General features: G+C 38.5%; 1 protein-coding gene across 3 annotated transcripts in view; it reads right to left on the bottom strand.

Annotated features, from left to right (window-relative positions):
* Positions 1-5,169: 5,169 nt before the first annotated feature.
* LOC126272280 (uncharacterized) overlaps positions 5,170-20,089 on the bottom strand; it is a 719,890-nt gene continuing 704,970 nt past the window's right edge. For 2 of the 3 annotated variants that reach the window (XM_049975035.1, XM_049975034.1), the window contains 3 exons: positions 14,291-14,714; positions 12,223-12,563; positions 5,170-6,715 (listed from right to left, as the gene is read on the bottom strand). In XM_049975035.1, coding sequence (XP_049830992.1) covers positions 6,502-6,715; positions 12,223-12,563; positions 14,291-14,714 — 979 coding nt within the window. In that variant the 3' untranslated portion in view covers positions 5,170-6,501. The remainder of the gene's footprint in view (positions 6,716-12,222; positions 12,564-14,290; positions 14,715-20,089) is intronic. The other variant, XM_049975038.1, reaches the window with a different exon arrangement.

Genomic DNA, 20,089 nt, shown 5'->3' with positions numbered 1-20,089 from the left:
AAAGTATTTGATGGTGCCCCATTGCAGGCTGTTACTGAAGGTACGAGCATATGGAATAAGTTCACAGATATGCAAGAGGCTTGAAGACTTCTTAAGTAATAGAACCCAGAATGGTGTCCTCGATGGTGAGTGTGTGTAAGAGACAAGGGAGTGCCCCAAGGAAGTGTGACAGGGCTGCTGCTGTTCTCTATATACCATAAATGATTTGGTGGACAGGATAGGTAGCAATCTGTGATTATTCGCTGATGATGCTGTGGTGTATGGCTAGGTGTCAAAGTTGAGTGACTGTAGGGAGATACAAGATGACTTAAGACAAAATTTCCAGTTGGTGTGATGAATGGTAGCTAGCTCTAAATGTGAAAAAACGTAAGTTAATGCAGATAAGTAGGAAGAACAAACCTATAATATTCAGATACAGTATTACTGGCATCCTGTTTGACACAGTCAAGTTGTTTAAATATGTGGGTGTAACACTGCAAAGTGATATGAATGGAATGACCATGTGAGAACTATGGTAGGGAAAGCAAACGGTCAACTTAAGTTTATTGGGATAATTTTAGGAAAGAGTGGTTCACCTGTAAAGAAGACCACAGAGACTGCATATAGGACACTAGTGTGACCTATTCTTGAGCACTGTTTGAGTGTTTGGGATCCGTACCAGTTTGGATTGAAGGAAGACATAGAATCAATTGAGATGCGGGCTGCTAGATTTGTTACCCATAGGTTCGAAAAACACTTAAGTGTTATGGAGATGCTTCAGGAACTTAAATGGGAATCCCTGGTGGGAAGGTGACGATTCTTCTCGAGAAACACTGTCGATAGAATTTAGAGAACAGACTTTTGAAAGTGACTCCCACTCAGTTCTATTGATGTCAACATATAGTGTGTGACTAAGGACCACGAAGATAAGGTATGAGAAATCAGAGATACGGACACATACAGACAGTCATTTTCCCCTCGCTTTGCTTGGGAGTGGAAAAGGAAAGGAAATGACTATTAGTGGTACGGGTACCCTCTGCCAAACACCATATCTATGTAGATGTAGTTGTACAAGTTACAGCAATGTCCCAAATTGAGAGCCCACACACCAGGTTTGTAATCAGAACTCTGCCAAAGGACACCTGGGAACCTCAATTCACTTTAAGACTGAATGCCTTTATTAGTTATGTGTGTGATAAGGGAATCTAAGCCAAGTGAGGAATTTAGCTGTTTTGACTTACTGTGCATTATACTTATACTCCAATTAAAATAACATTGTAAATGACAGACTCTAGTGGAGGGAACCAGTGTTGCCAGCCACATTAGTTAATTCTCTATGCGTACCTACAAAACAGGCAACACAGCAAGCATATGGCACATGAGGAAGAATATGATGGTTAGTGACTCACTGAAACATCAGTCACAAAGTTATTTTTATCAAAGAATACACTGTGTGTTTTTCTGTATGAACCACCACTACTACTAGACCAATGAGTGTATTTCCAAAGAATAAGATGCAGATCACATTTAGCGATGATCAAGTAACAATAAAATATTAAATCCCTGTTGTCATGCATTATTCTTCTAAATTGTTAAATTGAAAGAAGATGTGCAGAGAGTTGGTAAGCTTTGTATACGGACTGGTGATGTGTGAGCCAGTGTTGCAATGTTGTCCAGTATGAAATTAATTGCCAGAAGATGAAGAAATATATGCATTTTGTTCACATACACAGAGCTGTTAAGAAAAATACCACTTATAATCTTAGAGGTTATGATTAAGACTTTATCAATGTAAACCATTCATTTACTATCTTGACTTAAATTAATTTTTAAATGTACCCACATAAAATATTTGTGGAAGCTGGACAGTAAATGAATACTGCTCCTTCCTTACCCCTCTGAATATCCTTCAGTGTTCCTTGGGAAATTTCAGCCAGGACCACTTAGTAGTGTTGGATTTGACCACTGTATATCCGAAATTCCAACTAGAATCCAGACGTATTAAATGAGAGAGAGAGAGAGAGAGAGAGAGAGAGAGAAAGAGAGAGAGAGAGAGAGAGAGAGAGAAAGAGAGTTTTGTATCCCCCGCCCCACATCTCCTACAAAACCACCAAGCTGATTTCAGCCAAACTTTGTACACATATCCCTTACTCTAATGCAACAATCACTGTGAGAGTAAGAACCATCTACCTATCAAAATTCAGGAGAAATGATGTCACAAACAATGAGATGCATGAAAAACTGCAACACCATGCATGATGTTTAAAAATATTACTTCTGTGCTACTAACTGTATTGCAACATATTTCACTGACAAAATCCACATGTGTCTGAATGTACAGACACAAATATATCATTACATGAAAAAATGCCATATCATGCAAGAAGTTTTAATACATATATTCTTTACTATGAAGACACTCCCTGCAGTTGAGTCATCTGCAACAGTCCCTGACGCTTGGCAGCACTTTTGACAGCTTCCATCTGTGAAGTGCAAATGGCTGTATGTGAAAATGATACCTGTCTGTAGAGCTATGAATAGGTGTGGCTACAGAGATGTATACAAAATTGCAAAGCAGTTGAGCCCAGTATACAGAAACTGACCAAGATCATGTTTCTTGATTTGGATACTGTATTTGTATATTGTATATTTGAACATTACACATATTTCTTTGTGTGGTTGTTTCACAACTCCACGTGTTTTCATGAAAACATGGACATGAAATTTTCTTGATACTCCACTAGGTTTTTTTGTTTTCATTTCTAATAGAAAATTGGCAAAACATGTAACCAGGCAATGCCAAGTTTGCCAGCTAGTTATTAATAAAGTGTGCAAATTAGAACAACCAGACTTTTTCATATTGAGTATTGATTGTAAAAGAGCTGTACTACAGCATATTAATTTGAAAGTCTTACCACCCCGACCATGTAGCATTTAACCATTAATAACACTGAGGTTCTAGGATCCATTCATAGCAACTGCCTGAATTTCTTCTATGTGGAATGAGATGCATTCGAACCCATGAAGTGAATTATGGAGCTGTTTAAATGTAAGATCAGAGAGGCTGATACACAAGCTATGTTTAAAATCAGTAGATCCATACCTGTTCCATAGTTGCTATATAACCAATAGTTATCTACCATTCATATGGCCAATATTGTATGAATGTCAGTGGCTAGAAATAGATTTTGATCAGAAAATGAACCCATTCGATGAACTCATTGAGTATCAAAACTTTTAGCTTCAGTCGACTGAATGTTGATCTGAATTAGCTCGATACACAGTAATTAGCTCGATACACAGTTTGCAACACCACTAAATCTGTTATCAATGTGATTACCTTGCTTTGACATGATTATTAATTATGTATTATAGATACACATGACTCATTATTGAAGATTTTGTGTTGTTCAGTTGGAGGAGAAAATAAGCAGAGGCAACTTCTCAGACTTATTCAAAGCATCTAAAATCAGATATCCATAAAGTAAATGAACAGAAACAATATAATTCTCAGAGTTTAACACGCTCAAATGTGGAATGCTGCCCACCATAGTGGCCTAGAACACTGGGAAAATAGCATTATGACATATTCAGCTGGAGCGATTTCTGAACATAGTGCCGTCTTAAATTGTTTGTAATCAATATAACAGAGAATGGTAGCTGATAATTCTCAGTCACCTGGCTTAGGCCATTAGGTGACAAAGCCAACTAGGCTACAAAAACTGTACATGACAGTGACATCACATCAGGTTTTCAGAATTTGCTGAGCATACTGAAAATGTACATATTACATATTGTTGGAATGGATTTAAGCTGCTTTCTGGACAAAGGTTCCAGTAGTTCACAGGTTTTCAAGCTACTTTTATTCAACAATAAAGAAACTATCAATGCAAGGGACAGCATATGGATACTTCTGCATTGAAATGAAATGTTGTGTGGCTAGACTGGTCACCTGGTCCAAGTCTTTTGAGATGACGCCACTTCAGTAACTTATGCATTGATGGGGTTGAGATGATGATGATGATGATAACAGCACAACACCCTGTCCTTGAGCAGAGAAAAATCTCTGGCCCAGGCCCCTTTGGTCTCATTCTGACAACTGACCAGTCAACTGTTAAGGCGGACACTTCTGCATTGTCAACTTAGGTAGAAAATTTGTCAACCCTTAGGTAGGTATGGCCACTATAGCTTTTTACTGAGCATGAGCCTTTTGGAGATGGTATACCACTGTCTTTCTAAGACCTCGGAACAGTCTTACCCATCCAAATACATGGGGACCTAGAGTTTAACATGGACTCCGAACCATGGTATAAGTTTGTGGTTTGCACATTAACAAATATTAACAAAGAGGAAAGAAATGATAAGGCATGAAAAAATTTCCTTGAACTTATCCAGGTTTGAATCCCAACCTATGGTGCACCAGCACACTACCACTAAGCCACTGAGCTAAAACTCCATTTAAATATTGGCTATTTAGGTACTAGCGAATGAATATAACTTTGCTCGCTGACTTACATGTCTTATTTTTTGTGTTCATCAGTTTGTATACAGTTGTCATAGTAATATAAGCACATTTTCGCAAGTTTAATATGAGTTGCTTAGTGAGCATTTTTGTAAGAGGTGTTCAGTCATTAATGGCTGCTGTCGAACGCAGTATCTAACTGTTCATTGCAAATAGTTCAAATTTCCTTTCCATATGCAGGCAATAAGTGCCAATGGAATACTTTTAAAAATTTTCACATTGATTATGGGTCATCTCCAAGAAATCTTATGGGAGCATTTATTATCTAAACTCATTTCTTACGTTCCAGATATTGTTCTTAACCTTACAGATTGAAAAAATTGTTTTGAATTTTGAGGCAGAACAACTTCTTTTTCATTTATTCTTTTCAATTTGTATTGTGCAAAATGAAATCATTTTTTTTTTTTTCACTGTCACTATGTTGTGCACTGACAACTGCAATTGAACTTTACCTGCCCCACAAAATTGAATGTTTACACATTGCAGATGTCCATGTTCAGGTTAATCAAAGTTCATTTTTTGTGCTAATCTAGAATGACCTACTTTGTTCTATCAGCTCGTACAATACTAATTCAATAACTTGACATATAAAGCTTACCTGTTCCTATTAAACAACAGTAATGTTTGCAGTTCAGATGTATTGGTAGTACAAGTGAGGATACTTTAAATTCATGCAACAAATGTACAAATTTATTTCATTTTCTGTATACACATAAAAAAGACATTGTTATGATTTACAGTTTGCTTTTTTGGTATCATTCAACACTATGGTTTTTCCTTCAACATCACCAGTTAGATAACTCTGACAATTACAGATCTGCAAGATATTTGTGCGCTTCATCCATCCACACTTTGTACTAATCACATTACACCATCTGTTTAAGCCTTTAAATCAAATACTATGACAAGAACACACAAATTAAAACAAAACAAAACGTCACAAACAAATTTACTGTTCCCTTTAAATGACACAAACATGAAGGTACTCAATCCTCTTTCTTCATACAGATATTTTCTTCTCAGCACTGCATACACTGAATTTCTTTCCATCAGTGTTAAATGTTTTGCTTTCTGCAGGTTTGTTCAAAACTGAGATATGTGACACACATTTGTAAAAACAAGTTTTTGTGACATATCCTCTCCTAAAATTTTACAGCATTTCTCTGGCTATCAAAAACAAAATTAAAAATTCTATGAGCTACAGAGATCTGCATAATTCATATTGTCTTGTATTTATGAAAGGACATCTACACAGGAAAGGGTCATACTGAAAATGGGTTACTACATCTCACATGCTGCAAATGTTCTGAAGACTGAATAAGTGAAAAAGTTTCAACATACAATATCCGTATTCCTTGAAAGCCTATTGCCAAGTTCCTTTCTGTGGAGTTCTCTTATTTTTATTCATACAGTACTTGAATCTTCTATTTTTCTACTGTTTTCCTGCTTTAAGACGAAAGACATTACATTCTGCAATGAAATGTACTTTGGACACACTCAGTACATGTATGCAAAAGAACAAGGTTGAGTATTCCAACATATAAATCGTAAACACAAGTGGAAATGTGATTATATACTTGATGAAATATGCTAACACATTATCATTAATTCACAACTATCAATTGCTTTACCTTTTCATGTCAATGAAATAGTACATCATGGATTAAAAAGAACCTCCCCTCCCCTAGTCCACTCTTGGATTGATTAAAATCTGCATTACTTGGATAGGGTGGACAAAAAGATAACATCCAGCTACTGTTGCATCAGCTCCTGAGATATCACAGAGAACTATGTAGTTCTTGAAAAAGAGTGTACAATGATTGCTGGTGACACACAAATTAACACTCATATTTTCAAAAGGGTTTCAATTATACAAAAAATAAAGTCAGTTTGTGGAAAGACTAATAAATTCATAGTCCCTCAATTGGAGTGACCAAAATTACCCTGGGGATGGAGAGTGCAGGAGTGTTTGGCAGTACTATACTCCACAAACAAAACTGTCATGATATGTCAATGCTTGCCATAGGCATGTAGAGCTGTTCTTCAGCTGCTGCTGTTACTGGAATGCGAGGGGACATAGGCATGTATCCAGGTTCAGTGTCAGAAAGAGCAGAACAGGATGCAGAATGCCGTTCAGTGTATCTCAGGGCCACTTGTGACGAAACCAGCCTTGACGATGGTCGGCAGTCATCTAATGTCTCCTCACTCCGTACACTGTAAAAACAAAAAGTAAAATGTTTTTTACAACAAAAATGGACTAATATCAGTAAAATTTTATGGAAACAAATATAAAATTTTAACAGACTGCTCTGCATTAAACAAACCAAAAAACTATGTTTTCCATATTCTTATTATGTGTACTGTAATTTATGTTTTGCTGACTGCTATGTTGTAAGTAATTTTGCTGAGGAATTTGTTATTTTACTGAAAAGCCCGCTATTTTAAATTTAACACTATTATGTGCTCTAAAAATTTTTGACCATGTTAATAATCTTTTTCCGGAAAACTAACTTACCATAATTTAAAGTACTAAGTTTCTTGGTTATAATAATTTGTCTGAATTTACATAACACATAATAATTTGGTTTTCAAATCTCATCTGGTGCAGTCCCCAACAATCAGTCTTTCCTTCTCATCCCATTCAGTAAGTCTCCCCCAATTTGCAGTTCTGGGTGACCTTTCTGAAACCTAGCCCCATTCCTAAACCTCTCCAGTCTCTTTCCTTTACCCTTCATCCTTCCCCTTCAACCCTTCTGTCAGAGGAAGGAGCCACTTGCTCTAAAAGCTTGCATAAGTATAACCTTTTATGTGTTTTGTCTCCTGCTGCCACTTGGTGATTAGATTTTTTTTTTTACCGCCAATTACATTATATAGTCAAACATCAATTATTGTCATTACAATAATTTGGAAGTTGTTTTTTTTTTACAGATTTCATTGTTCATCTAAAAATGTAATAATGAACTCTTCAGTTGTGTCGCCTTAGTGTTTGTAGGCGCTGTAAAATTATTTGAGGTATTTCAAATCCATCTCTGCAACTACTAAAAATACATTTTTATTTTGTCATGCTTCACACCAAGAAATGTGTGGTGCTACAAAATAAAGTTAAGTTAGATCAAATATATCAGTGTCAAATACAGGAGTACCAGGAAACTATGTAAGCAGATGACAGGTGACTCTTCCAGATGTAAGCACGAGGTAGACAAAAATGCAACTGCAGCAATGTTTTAAATGAGTAAAATGGAACATAAATCTACAGTAATAATAGAACAATTAACTGTCATGTCTGTCTGCCTGTTTCAACGCACTAATATACAAAACTACTACACAAATTTTCATGTGGTTTCCGCAGATAACTTGAGCATAGCTTGGGGCAACATTGAAGCTTTATTTCATCAAAATTGGATTGTGGAAGAAAAAATAACGTAATTTGAAGTTTTAGGAGTCTGCTCAGACTAGTGGTTCAGATGTTTAGCTTAATGAAGTTTCGTAGTACATAAAAGAACAAATCATTGGCACTGTTAGTTTTTTACCTTCATCACGTATTTTCAGAAGTTTGTGTCAGTCACAGAATTAAGAGAGGCAATCTTATCTTTACAATTACAAACTAACATTGAATTTAGGTGACTACAAAAAACGAATTTTTTGATAAAGTCATCTATAAAGGTCTCTTTTTCATCAGGTGCAGTATTGAACCTAAAAAGCGACAGTATACAGAGGCCTCCTTTAGCTTCCGTTGGGAAGCTTGGCTGCACATCTAGTGGTAAATTAAATAAGCAGTTCTAGTAGTTATAAAGACTAATATAAGGTATCTCTAGTAATGTAATAATGAATATCTACAGCTACAACCACACACTGCAAATCACTGGTAAGTGGAGAACAGAGGGTATTTCCCATCATAACACACATCAGAACTACTTCTCATTTCATTTCTATATGGAGGGCAGGAAAAATCACTGTTTAAATCTTTCAGATCCTCTGGCTGCAACTGTGTACATTAATTTTTACTATGTCTTTGCTGCAACAGAAGTATTTTTTTTTTCAATGGAAACCTGAGGTATACATTTGTGAATGTTCTACCTTTTCATCATGCACAAGTGCTGCCAACTGTTGGGCATCACTATGGAAATATCATCAAGTCAATGTAGCAGTGCGCAGCAGCTTGTAACCACTACAATACACGGATGTGGTTGGTTCGCTATATTTCACTGTATAATTAAATATTGTTATTCACTCACCAAGCAGCATCATCCCATATGTTATGTCTCCCCTCAGCCACCGTTCTGGGTGACTTTCCCAAAATCTACACCTTTTCCTAGACCTCTCCAGTCCTTTTCCTTCACCCTTCTTCCTTCCCCTTCAACCCTTCTGCTTGAAGAAGGAGCCACTGAATGATCATTTCATTATTTATTACAATAGAGAATATTTTGTAATTAGTTATTTTAGTTCATAAAATGAAACCAAGTGTGCAAAGTATGTTATGAAAATAGGTACATATTTTTGTACAAATCTTGCATCCAAAAGTCATAAAAAAATCTCCTAAGAGCACTAGCACATACATAAAAGTTTTTCCTTCCTCCAGAAAAAAAATTCAGGTCTGAAAGTGTTAAATGTGCGTGAGCACACTGCAATTAATCTAATTCCATTTTCACTATCCCTGTGTATAGCAGTTTTCTATTTGTAAATCTCATATTTCAGCATTTCCGCGACCCATTCCATAGGTGAAACAAACCCATATCCATTCATGCTGCCTTGCTTTGTATATGTTCAGTATCCTCCATTATAGGCCCAGTTGGTGCGAGACCCTAACCTTTGAAAGATATTCTAGGATGAACTGCAGGAGTGTTTTGTAAGTAGACTGAATGAAAGTCTGCCACCTACTTTACCTTCAACTGAGCCTATGTGATCATTATACTTCATATCCCCAGAAACTGTTTCACACAGGTATTTGTATGGGCTGATAGATTCCAGCTGTGCTCATCAACAATTTTAATAATTGGATATCTAGTTTTTTGCATTTTCTGAAATCCCAGTTTTCTAACAAACACGTACGGTAACATTGCATTGCTTTGAAATTTTATCAAGATCTGACTAACTACACATGTTGCTTCTTTCAGATACAGTTTCATTATACAGATTAAATTCCTCTGTAAAAATATGATAAAATTGTCTTGGTTTGGTGCGTAAGTTCCTAGAATTTTACCATAAGTTTAATAAACACAACACACACATATAACATAGACTTTAGTCACCAATAATATATTCTTCTTCACTATTTACAACAGTCTGTGAAAACTGGGGTAAGTTTTGAATTCCACGACTATACAAATCACATGGTTTTCAGGTGAAGAACTCGTTAAGCCATGTTCAGAATGCATTTACATCAGGAAATGAAGTTCCTTCAAGGTTTTTCGACAGAAACTGGAAAAGATGGAAATCTGGAGACACAAGAACAGACAAATACAGTAGGAGCGGAATCACTTCCCAACCCAACTTTTGTAAAGTGTTTTTTGTCAGTCTAACATAATGCAGATAGGCATTATCATGGAGTAGCATCACTTCACCCAATCTTCCTGGTTGTTCTTTGACTGTGTATGTCAGACATCTCAGTTGTTGACAATAAATGTAAGCAGTGATGGTTACACCTCGCTGTTCCATCAGATGCATTACCTTTTGTAATGAATACTTCACTGTTTTTTTGAAATAAAACCTTTCCTATACACTTCAGTGCTTCAGTTTTAATCCCTCTTCAAACCAATGGCATATAGTTGTAGCCTAGTGGGAACATGAAGCTACTGAATGGCTGCAAATTGCCTTCAAGTAGCAATGTAACCATTTCCAATCAATTATTGGTTCAGTTTGACCAGAGGAACCAGTCTACTCTATGTAACCACAGCCCACACCATTATGGAGCAACCACCAGCTTGCCCAGTGCCTTGTTGACAATTTGGGTCCATCGCTTCATATGGTCTGTGCCACAGTTGTACCCTACTCTCAGCTTACCGACTGAAAACAGGACTCACTGGACGAGACCTGGGTTTCCAGTCATCTAGGATTCAAGCAATATGGTCACGAGCTCAAGAGAGGCAATGCTCGTGATCCACAGGTGATGTCAGGCTATCAGTAAAGGCACTCACATAGATTGTCTGCCGCCATAGCCCATTAATGCCGAATTTCACCACACTGTCCTCAAAGATACATTCACCATACATCCGACATTGATTTCTGCTGTTACTTCACACAGTATTACTTATCTGTTAGCAATGACATCTCCACGCAAATGCCGCTGCTCTCTGTCATTAAGTGAAGGCCGACGGCCACTGCATTTCCGTGGTGAGAGATAATGCCTGAACCTTGGTATTCCCAACTGAAATTTGGTATTCTCAGCACTCTGGACTCTGTGGGTCTTGGAAAATTGAAGTCCCTAACAATTTGCCAAATGGAATGTCCATTGCCTCTAAATCCAATTACTATTTCAGTCTGTTAATTCCCATCATGCAGCCATAATTGCGCTGGAAAACTTTTCACATGAACTCCACCAATGCACTAGCCTTTTATACCTGGTGTGCACAATATTACCACTGTGTGTGTATTGCTATCCCATGACTTTTGTCACTTCAGTGTATACTCCTCTCTTTGAATTTAATCAGGAGGTATAACAGCATTGGTGATTCAAAATATTTGTGCCATAGTGTTACAAGATGAACATGTGAGAGCATGGCATGGAAACACTAACCTTGTTTCAAGGAAGGTCATTTTGACAAAAGTGGTCATGTTCATTCAGAAAAACTTACAGACCAATGGAGACCATTTAAATGCAATAATGCATTACTGTAACTGTCATGATTCACACTGAACAAAAAAAAAAAAAATTATCTCCACTTGCTCATGAGCAGAAGCACCATTCACATCCAAAATTATCATTAGCAAATCGAATTCAAAACAATGCCTTTCATTAACTTCAGAAAAATAAAAGAATTGTTAATCTCTAACAAAAATTCAGTACGTACAAAGGTCAGTGTGCATCTACAGAACATAATATTAAACATCTCTGACGATAGAGGGGGTGTTGCACATTAGGAACCACTTCTCAGAAAATGTAAACATCACGTTGTATTTATTGCCATCTGAGATGTCTTGTGGCTACAGTCTAATACAAAAAGCCAAAAGGAGGGAGATAAATACTGGAACTACTTGCTAATGCTTGCCCACATTGTACTAACTTGACAAAACTTATTAAAGAGCTTCATTATTAAGTGATTCCAAGTCACTCCTGATATTCTGAACTACCCTCTCTTTAAAACTTTTCCAGTATGTTCATACAGACATTCAAAATGAATATGCACTTCCAACCTGACTTGAATTTCTTAGTTCTAAATTACTCAACTTCTTTAGGCATGGAATCAAAAAGCTATTCCTGAAGTGTATATTTTAAATACCTTAAAGGAATACCTTCTGTTGACCTTTTCATTTAAAAAAAGTCTATTAATTTTTAAAAAAGCTATAAGATATTTTGTTTCCTTTTAACTTGGAAAAACTAACCAATAAATTCACAAGTCATACTAAGGCGCCATAACTAGTCTGTGGCGTACCTTAAGAGAAAATTTTCAGTATTACAAATATAAATTTAAATGAGTATATATGGTATTTGGCCTGAAAACAGTATAAATGAAAGAGAATGAAGACATTTCAAATGCCTGATGCTGCTGGTTCAGAGTACAAACCTGCAGATAGTGCGGCAGTCGTGTCTCTTCCGTGGGGGCAGTGGAGGAGGTAGAGGGGTACTCTTGTTCATTAATGTTGTCCAGTGTAAAGAAACAGGATTCTCATAATGGCTCTGTGATGAGACTTCAGATTCATCGATCTCCTCATATATACCAGATGCCACTGAAATACCAGACTCCCTCCTTGGAGATGTCCCATACCGAATCTGGTCCTGATCATCCTCGTCACTGTCAAAGCTTCCAATCTGTTGATACTCGTGCAAAGATTCTGAGTCAACTTCACTGCAGCCTGGTGTCGAGAACATCAGTCCCAAGCCAGCAGATATTAGACTCGACGCAACCTATAAAGAAGGAAAAAAAGAGCTGTTGAGTAATTATGCTACAATGCTCCACATGGTTATAATAATTGTTAACAGGCAAATATTATTATGTACTAAAGAATAAAGCATCTGCAGCTTAAAAGAGAAAAGCAAAATATAATAATTACAGTTTTACATAATCACAAATGATAATTTTCTCAATAGCTGTGAAATTTTGTCTGTCCTCCTAAGTTATTCACAAATGCAGGGCAACTGTCTTGGAAATACACTACTGTCTGTCAAGTCTAATTACAAGGATTGGACCGACGGCATGTAAGAATTTGCACGGTCTTCCATTGGCCAGAAATGGCCAGCGTTTCACAGTGCAATGGGTATATGAAAGCCATCACTGGCTCGCTGAGTGGCAAAATGTGTTTTCAGATGAATCCTGCTTCAACTTGTCCTACAGTGATGGCCACATGCCTGTTAGATGCTACTGGGGTGAATGCAATTGAGCAGTCTGCATTGATGAGCAGCATAGTGGACCAATGCCTAGTGTGACAATTTTGGGTGCCATTGGCTGTAATGTGTGATCTCAGTTCCTACATATTGAGGGCATGGTAAACACAGGGTGTATACATGGACAAGGAAAAAACTTCCTGACTTTTCCCTGACCTCCTGGTAAAAAACACACTTCCTCCCAGGTGAAAATACACTTTTTCCATGTTAAGTGACAGTATACTTTCTCTCAGAACTATAAAATTTGTCAATCGTTTGAATGATTATGGTTTTATACAGTGGCTTAGAATTTCCCGGCACTTTAGAAAACGAAACGCAGGGGGAAAAAACATGTTTTGGAATGTTCTTTGATGTGCAGCAACATGTACGCTGCATATTTTTGTATTACAAAAGTATAAATTCGCATTCCACCAAACACTGCATGTTACTTTCCGAAGCATTGAAATCGACGTTGCGATGAGCAACATCACTCCTAAGTAGCGCAAGCAACTTAATGGCTTAGCTCTGTTGAACACTCACCCAGACATTGATTGTCCTATTGATGATTTAACTAACTAATTTAGCAGGAAGAATAGAATAGAATTTAAGGAAGAGAACCACAATTGTAACTTTTTTATATCATAAAATGGCATCGTCTTGTAAGTGTGTATAATCAGTTTAAATAAAACTTTCTTAAACTCTGCATGTGACTTTATTATTTTTTATTGTGATAAAGTAAAGGTAGATCAAGATATCTTTAGCACCCCCTCCTTGAGGTTTTTCTGTATCTGCCACTGCTGACAACTTAGGCAAATGCCGCTGCTTGTGGTCGTTAAGTCAAAGCACTGTCCGTGGTGAGAGGTAATGCCTGAAACTTGGTATTACACTCTCGACACTTCGAATATTGCAATACCGAACTGCCTAACCATTTCAGAAATGAAATGTCCCACATGTGTAGTTCCATCTATCATTCCACATACGAAGTCTGGTAATTCCCGCCACAATCACGTCAGAAACCATTTCACATGAATCACCTCAGTGCAAACAAGAGCTTCGCCAATGCATGCATTGCCCTTTTTTACGTTATGTACGCGATACTAATGGCACCTGTCGTGGGTATACGGTTTTTCCACGACGTCAGCTTCCTCAGCGTACAGACGGGTAAAATATAGACAGATGGTTTAAGAGCGCCAAAATGGCCGTTGCCGACACCCCTCCAATAGGAAGAACGCAAGTAACTGTTAGAAAACAGCGCAGGTATAGAGTACCACTACCTTGCCGCGGCCGGTGCTGGAGTCGTCGGAAGCGGTGGAGACTCGCACGCCAGAGTCGCGCGACCCCGAGTGCGTGCGCAGCAGGACAGCGGCAGCGCGCTGAGGGGAGCCGGCGAGCCTATCGTCGGCAGCCCAGCAGCAGTGCAGGTCGCTCTCGCTGCGGCTGAGCCGGCGGCTGGCGGCACGCAGGCCCGCGCACACGGCAGACTGTGCCACTAGTGGGGCGGCCGTAGAGGCGGCGGTGGATGCGGGCGCGGTGGCAGCGGCCGGTAGAGAAGGCGGTGCAGACGGCGGCGTGGGCAGCGGCGAGGACAGCAGGCGCTGCGGCGGCCGCCAGCCGCGAGAAACGACGCGCTGCACCAGCCGCGGTGCGCGCCACCCGCACCACAGCACCAGCTGCCCCGCGCCCGCGCAGAAGGCGCTGCATTCGACACAAGCAAAGTCAGCCCCCGTTAAGACTAGACTTCAGCAGAACATAACAGCATAAAATGGTGATGTGATACAAATAATCACTATACAGGGTGGTCCATTGATTGTGACCGGGCCAAATATCTCGCGAAATAAGCATCAAACGAAAAAACTACAAAGTACGAAACTCGTCTAGCTTGAAGGGGGAAACCAGATGGCGCTATGGTTGGCCCGCTAGATGGCGCTGCCATAGGTCAATAGGAACCCCCATTAAAAATAGGAACCCCCATTTTCTATTACATATTCGTGTAGTACGTAAAGAAACAGGAATGTTTTAGTTGGACCACTGTCTGCTTTCTGATAGATGGCACTGTAATAGTCACAATCGTATAAGTACGAGGTATCACGTAACATTCCGTCAGTGCGGACGGTATTTGCTTCGTGATACATTACCCGTGTTAAAATGGATCGTTTACCAATTGCGGAAAAGGTCAATATCGTGTTGATGTATGGCTATTGTGATCAAAATGCCCAACGGGCGTGTGCTATGGTATGCTCCTCGGTATCCTGGACGACATAATCCAAGTGTCCGGACCGTCTGCCGTATAGTTACGTTATTTAAGGAAACAAAGTGTTCAGCTACATGTGAAACCTCAAGCACGATCTGCAACAAATGATGATGCCCAAGTAGGTGTTTTAGCTGCTGTCGCGGCTAATCCGCACATCAGTAGCAGACAAATTGCGGCGAGAATCGGGAATCTCAATAACATCGGTGTTGAGAATCTACATCAACATTGATTGCACCCGTAGCATACATATTTCTATGCACCAGGAATTGCATGGCGACGACTTTGAACGTCATGTACAGTTCTGCCACTGGGCACAAGAGAAATTACGGGACGATGACAGATTTTCTGCATGCGTTCTATTTAGCAACGAAGCGTCATTCACCAACAGCGGTAACGTAAATCGGCGTAACATGCGCTACTAGGCAACGGAAAATCCACGATGGCTACGACAAGTGGAACATCAGAGACCTTGGCGAGTTAATGTATGATGTGGCATTATGGGAGGAAGGATAATTGGCCCCCATTTTATCCGTGGCAATCTAAATGGTGCAATGTATGCCGATTCCTACGTAATGTTACAACAAGATGTTTCACTGCATGCCAGAATGGCGGTGTGCTTCCAACATGATGGATGTCCGGCACATAGCTCGCGTGCGGTTGAAGCGGTATTGAATAGCATATTTCATGACAGGTTGATTGGTCGTCGAAGCACCATACCACGGCCCGCACGTTCACCGAATCTGACGACTTCGGATTTCTTTCTGTGGGGAAAGTTGAAGGGTATTTGCTATCGTGATCCACCGACAACGCCTGACAACATGCGTCAGCGCATTGTCAATGCATGTGCGAACATTTCAGAGAAATGTCGTTACACGTATTGCCAAATGCATTGAGGTTGGCGGACATCATTTTCAGCATTTATTGCATTAACGTGGGATTTACAGGTAATCACGTTGTAACAGCATGCGCTCTCAGAAATGATAAGTTCTCAAAAGGTACATGTATCACATTGGAACAACCGAAACAAAATGTTCAAACGTACCTACGCTCTGTATTTTAATTTAAAAACCTACCTGTTACCAAGTGTTCGTCTAAAATTGCGAACCATATGTTTGTGACTATTACAGCGCCATCTATCACGAAACAAAAAAAAAGTGGTCCAACTAAAACATTCATATTTCTTTACGTACTACACGAATATGTAATAAAAACTGGGGCTTCCTATTTTTAAAAACGCAGTTAATATCCGTTTGACCTATGGCAGCGCCATCTAGCGGGCCAACCGTAGCGCCATCTGGTTTTCCCCTTCAAGCTAGACAAGTTTCGTTCTTTGTAGTTTTTCGTTTGAAGCTTATTTCGTGAGATATTTGGCCCGGTCACGATCAATGGATAACCCTGTATAGTACGACAATTAAGGAACTGTTGCTTACAAAATTCTGATACTTGTGAAATGTCACCGAAAAAGACTTCGTTCGCCTAGTGAGAATGCTTTGCATCAAAGTGTGTTACGAAGACAGCCAGGCACTGAAGTTACTACAGATAACTCTTGAGTTTTACGAGCAGGAGAAAGAATACGCAAGAGTTCACAAACGGCTATCAATTCCTGTCGGTAAAGTTGTGGAATGAACATCTAAAAATGTTGGAATACGTGCAGGAACAGTAATAAGCAAGCGAGTGTTATTACAGAAGTTGAAAGTATGAAAGGGGTAGGAGGTGGCTGGTCTTTGGATTTTCAGAGTAGTAATTTCTGGAGGCGATTGTGCTGATGATGTATTGGTAGGGTCGTGCCAAATCGTACAAAGGAAGTGTTGACATCTTTAATAGAAGAATATGTGCAAGAAGGTTCCATAGTCATGTCGGACGGGATTGCTTCTTACAAGGAGTTGGGTGAAAGGGATTATCATTTGGTCACGAATCACAAATCCAGTTTAAAGATTACAAGATGGGGGCATGTACCAATACTATCGAGTGGTACTGGAGGGCTGTAAAATCTGTTGTAGGGCGGCAGGGAAAGAGAAGGATTTCAGTGTTGCAAGGCCATTTGGATGAATACTGTTGGAGGAAGAGTATTCCTAAAGGTTATAGTGTATTTCTTGTACTTATGTAAATATTCAGCAAAATGTACAAGTCTCGTTTTGTTAGCTAGGTGTTGGTGGATCTGATATTTCTTTTCTTGTTTTACGTTGCGTTTTTTTTCTGTTACTATACTGAGTTTCTCTCTGAGGAGGTTTCTCTGTCTAATATTTTTTGGTTATAATGGTGGGGTGAGGGATGTTACTGTGTCTTGTACAGGGGGGTGGGAGGGGAGGGGGTTTATGTGATTGACTTGTGATATTTTTTTTATCATTTTAAAATTTTGCTTCTGGTTGAGGGCGGGTGGTAGGGAAGAACTGATTTGGGGGGTGCCTCTTTCGTGCCTGGCAGTTTCTGTTTCCTATTAATTTTTTGATTAGTTATTCTGAATTTTGCGTATTTCGTTGTAGTTTGACTTCCTAACATTATTACTTCTTGTTATGCCCTTATTTTATTCTTATTGTCAGCCTAGATCTTTCACTGCTTTGGAAGTCCGTATGTGGTAAGTTTCTTTTTATGTAGCCACTGTTATGTTTTCCTTTTCGATGTTTTCACTATACTCAGTTTAACTTTCATTCCTGATGTATCAATTTTAGTGGGTGTTATTTTGGAACAACTGTGGATGATGTCACTGTCGTGTAGTATTGTTATCGGTTCCAAGGTTTGGTCATTTATGCGTTTCATTTTTTTTTTAGGTGTACAATAATGTTTGTAAAGATGTTCATTTTTTAATGTCTAGTCGTACTCTGTAGTTTACTAACAAGATTGTTTTTTAAGCACGTTTCTCATGTGTTATAAGATTTTTGCGCTTGTAATTGCTCTTTGTACTACCGCGAAACATTAATATTAGAATCGGTAACTAGAAATGACCTCCTATATAGGTTACTTCAAGTTGCCCTATTCGATGCTTCATGACTTACATCGTTTTTGCAGTGTGTGTGGAAAATATAATACAATATCTGCACTCGTAATTTCTCTCTGAAGTTTTGCGAAAAAGTTAGTAATATTGGAATCGGTAACTAGAAATGACCAATATATGAGGTGAATTCTAGTTACCCATTCCACCTATTCGAAAATTCATTAACTGGGTCTTTATTTTTCCGGCAGTTATCTTAAATGTAATAACATTTTTCCGCTCGTAATTGCTCTCTAATTGCTACGAAACAGCTACAAGCATTTGAATCGATAACTATAATTGACCTACTATATAGGTCATTTCTATTTACCGATTCCACCTATTCGCTATTTCATTAATTATATCGTTTTTCCAGGTCCTGTGTTAAATATAATACCATTTCTGCTCTCGTAGCTGCTCTCTGAACTTCTACAGTAAAGTTAATAATATTGGAATTGGTACCTAGAATTGACCTCTTATATAGGTCAATTCTAGTTACTGATTCAAATATTTGTTAATTTTTAACTGGTTTCCGTTACTTGAGTAGCTGCTTTGTTTAGGGTTTACGGCGTTCATTTCTCCATATTTTATGTTAGTAATTCGTGTTTGTTATAATTCGCTTTATGTTTCCGTTGTTCTGTTCTGATTTAATTTCTCCTCTCCCCAAACCCCAACTTTCCTGCGCTTCTCCCGTTTGAATTAATAATAGAATTGACGTAATTTTGCAATAGGACGATTTAACCAAGCACTATACTGTAATACAGTTCTTGGTTCCCTGTGCTCCTCCAATCGCATAAATTATGATAATAATTCTAATTAGATACAGATTTTTTACACTCCTCTTCTTATTAATTTCGGTTATCTTCAACTCTTTTACATGTAATTCGTGCGTAAATAATAATCGCGTTAAATGTATTAATTTATCGCATGCTATATTCGTTTACGTGTATGATCCGTTCCTTTCATAGATTGCCGATATGCAGCATCTTAGCCTTACGTATGACGTCATTGATCAAAGCCAACGAATGGAATCGGACACTAGAATTTATCCCGCGTTTCCATACGCCTGAGTTGGAGACACTACTTACGCAACTTTCAAGGCGGCTACACGAGAAATTATTTGTACGACAGTCGTGCAGATTTTAGCTGAAGTCCTTCTTGTAACGCTGACAAACAAAAAAATGGCCCCACAAATGTTGGGCATGGAAATGAGCATCTTGTAGGAATCTTTTGGGAACATCTAACACGCTGATATGAAAGTTATATTTGCTGAAGACTACATTTCGTTCGAAAATGATTTTCACTGAGTGAAGACAATTTCTGGCTCTGTACAAAACCCTGATAAATGTATGACAGATGACGGGCCAGCTCGCATTAAATTACCATTAACACTGACATACCTGACAATTGGCGTCACTGCAATATATGTATTGAATTCTGAAAAGCATAGTTTCTAAATTTTTGTTCTATTTACAGTACAATGAAGATACATGATAAAGTAAGGTTTTTGTCTCGACAGTTCAGCTTTGTTCTTATTTTAAGAGTTCGTCCAGTTTCTGAGAGGTGCTGTAAATACATGTGTGTTTTACTGGCACAGTACTTAATTTTATAAACATCTTTATATTACTGTGCAGCACAGTCATTACTATACCTCCACGGTCATTACTAAATGATAGCGCTAACATAAACACTGTTATATTTACAGACGGTTTTAGTGGAGGCCTTTACAGTATTGAGCGTTAGTAAGTGATAAGGGACCGCTGAATGCTAGGATGATATTCGTTTAAAAAAAAATTCTGCAACTTTTGAAAGTATGTATTTACTTAGTTGAGCAATTCTAGATCTATGCTG

This window comes from Schistocerca gregaria, chromosome 5, assembly GCF_023897955.1.
Source record: "Schistocerca gregaria isolate iqSchGreg1 chromosome 5, iqSchGreg1.2, whole genome shotgun sequence".
NCBI classification, from domain to species: domain Eukaryota; kingdom Metazoa; phylum Arthropoda; class Insecta; order Orthoptera; family Acrididae; genus Schistocerca; species Schistocerca gregaria.
This window is presented reverse-complemented; position numbering and strand designations above follow the sequence as displayed.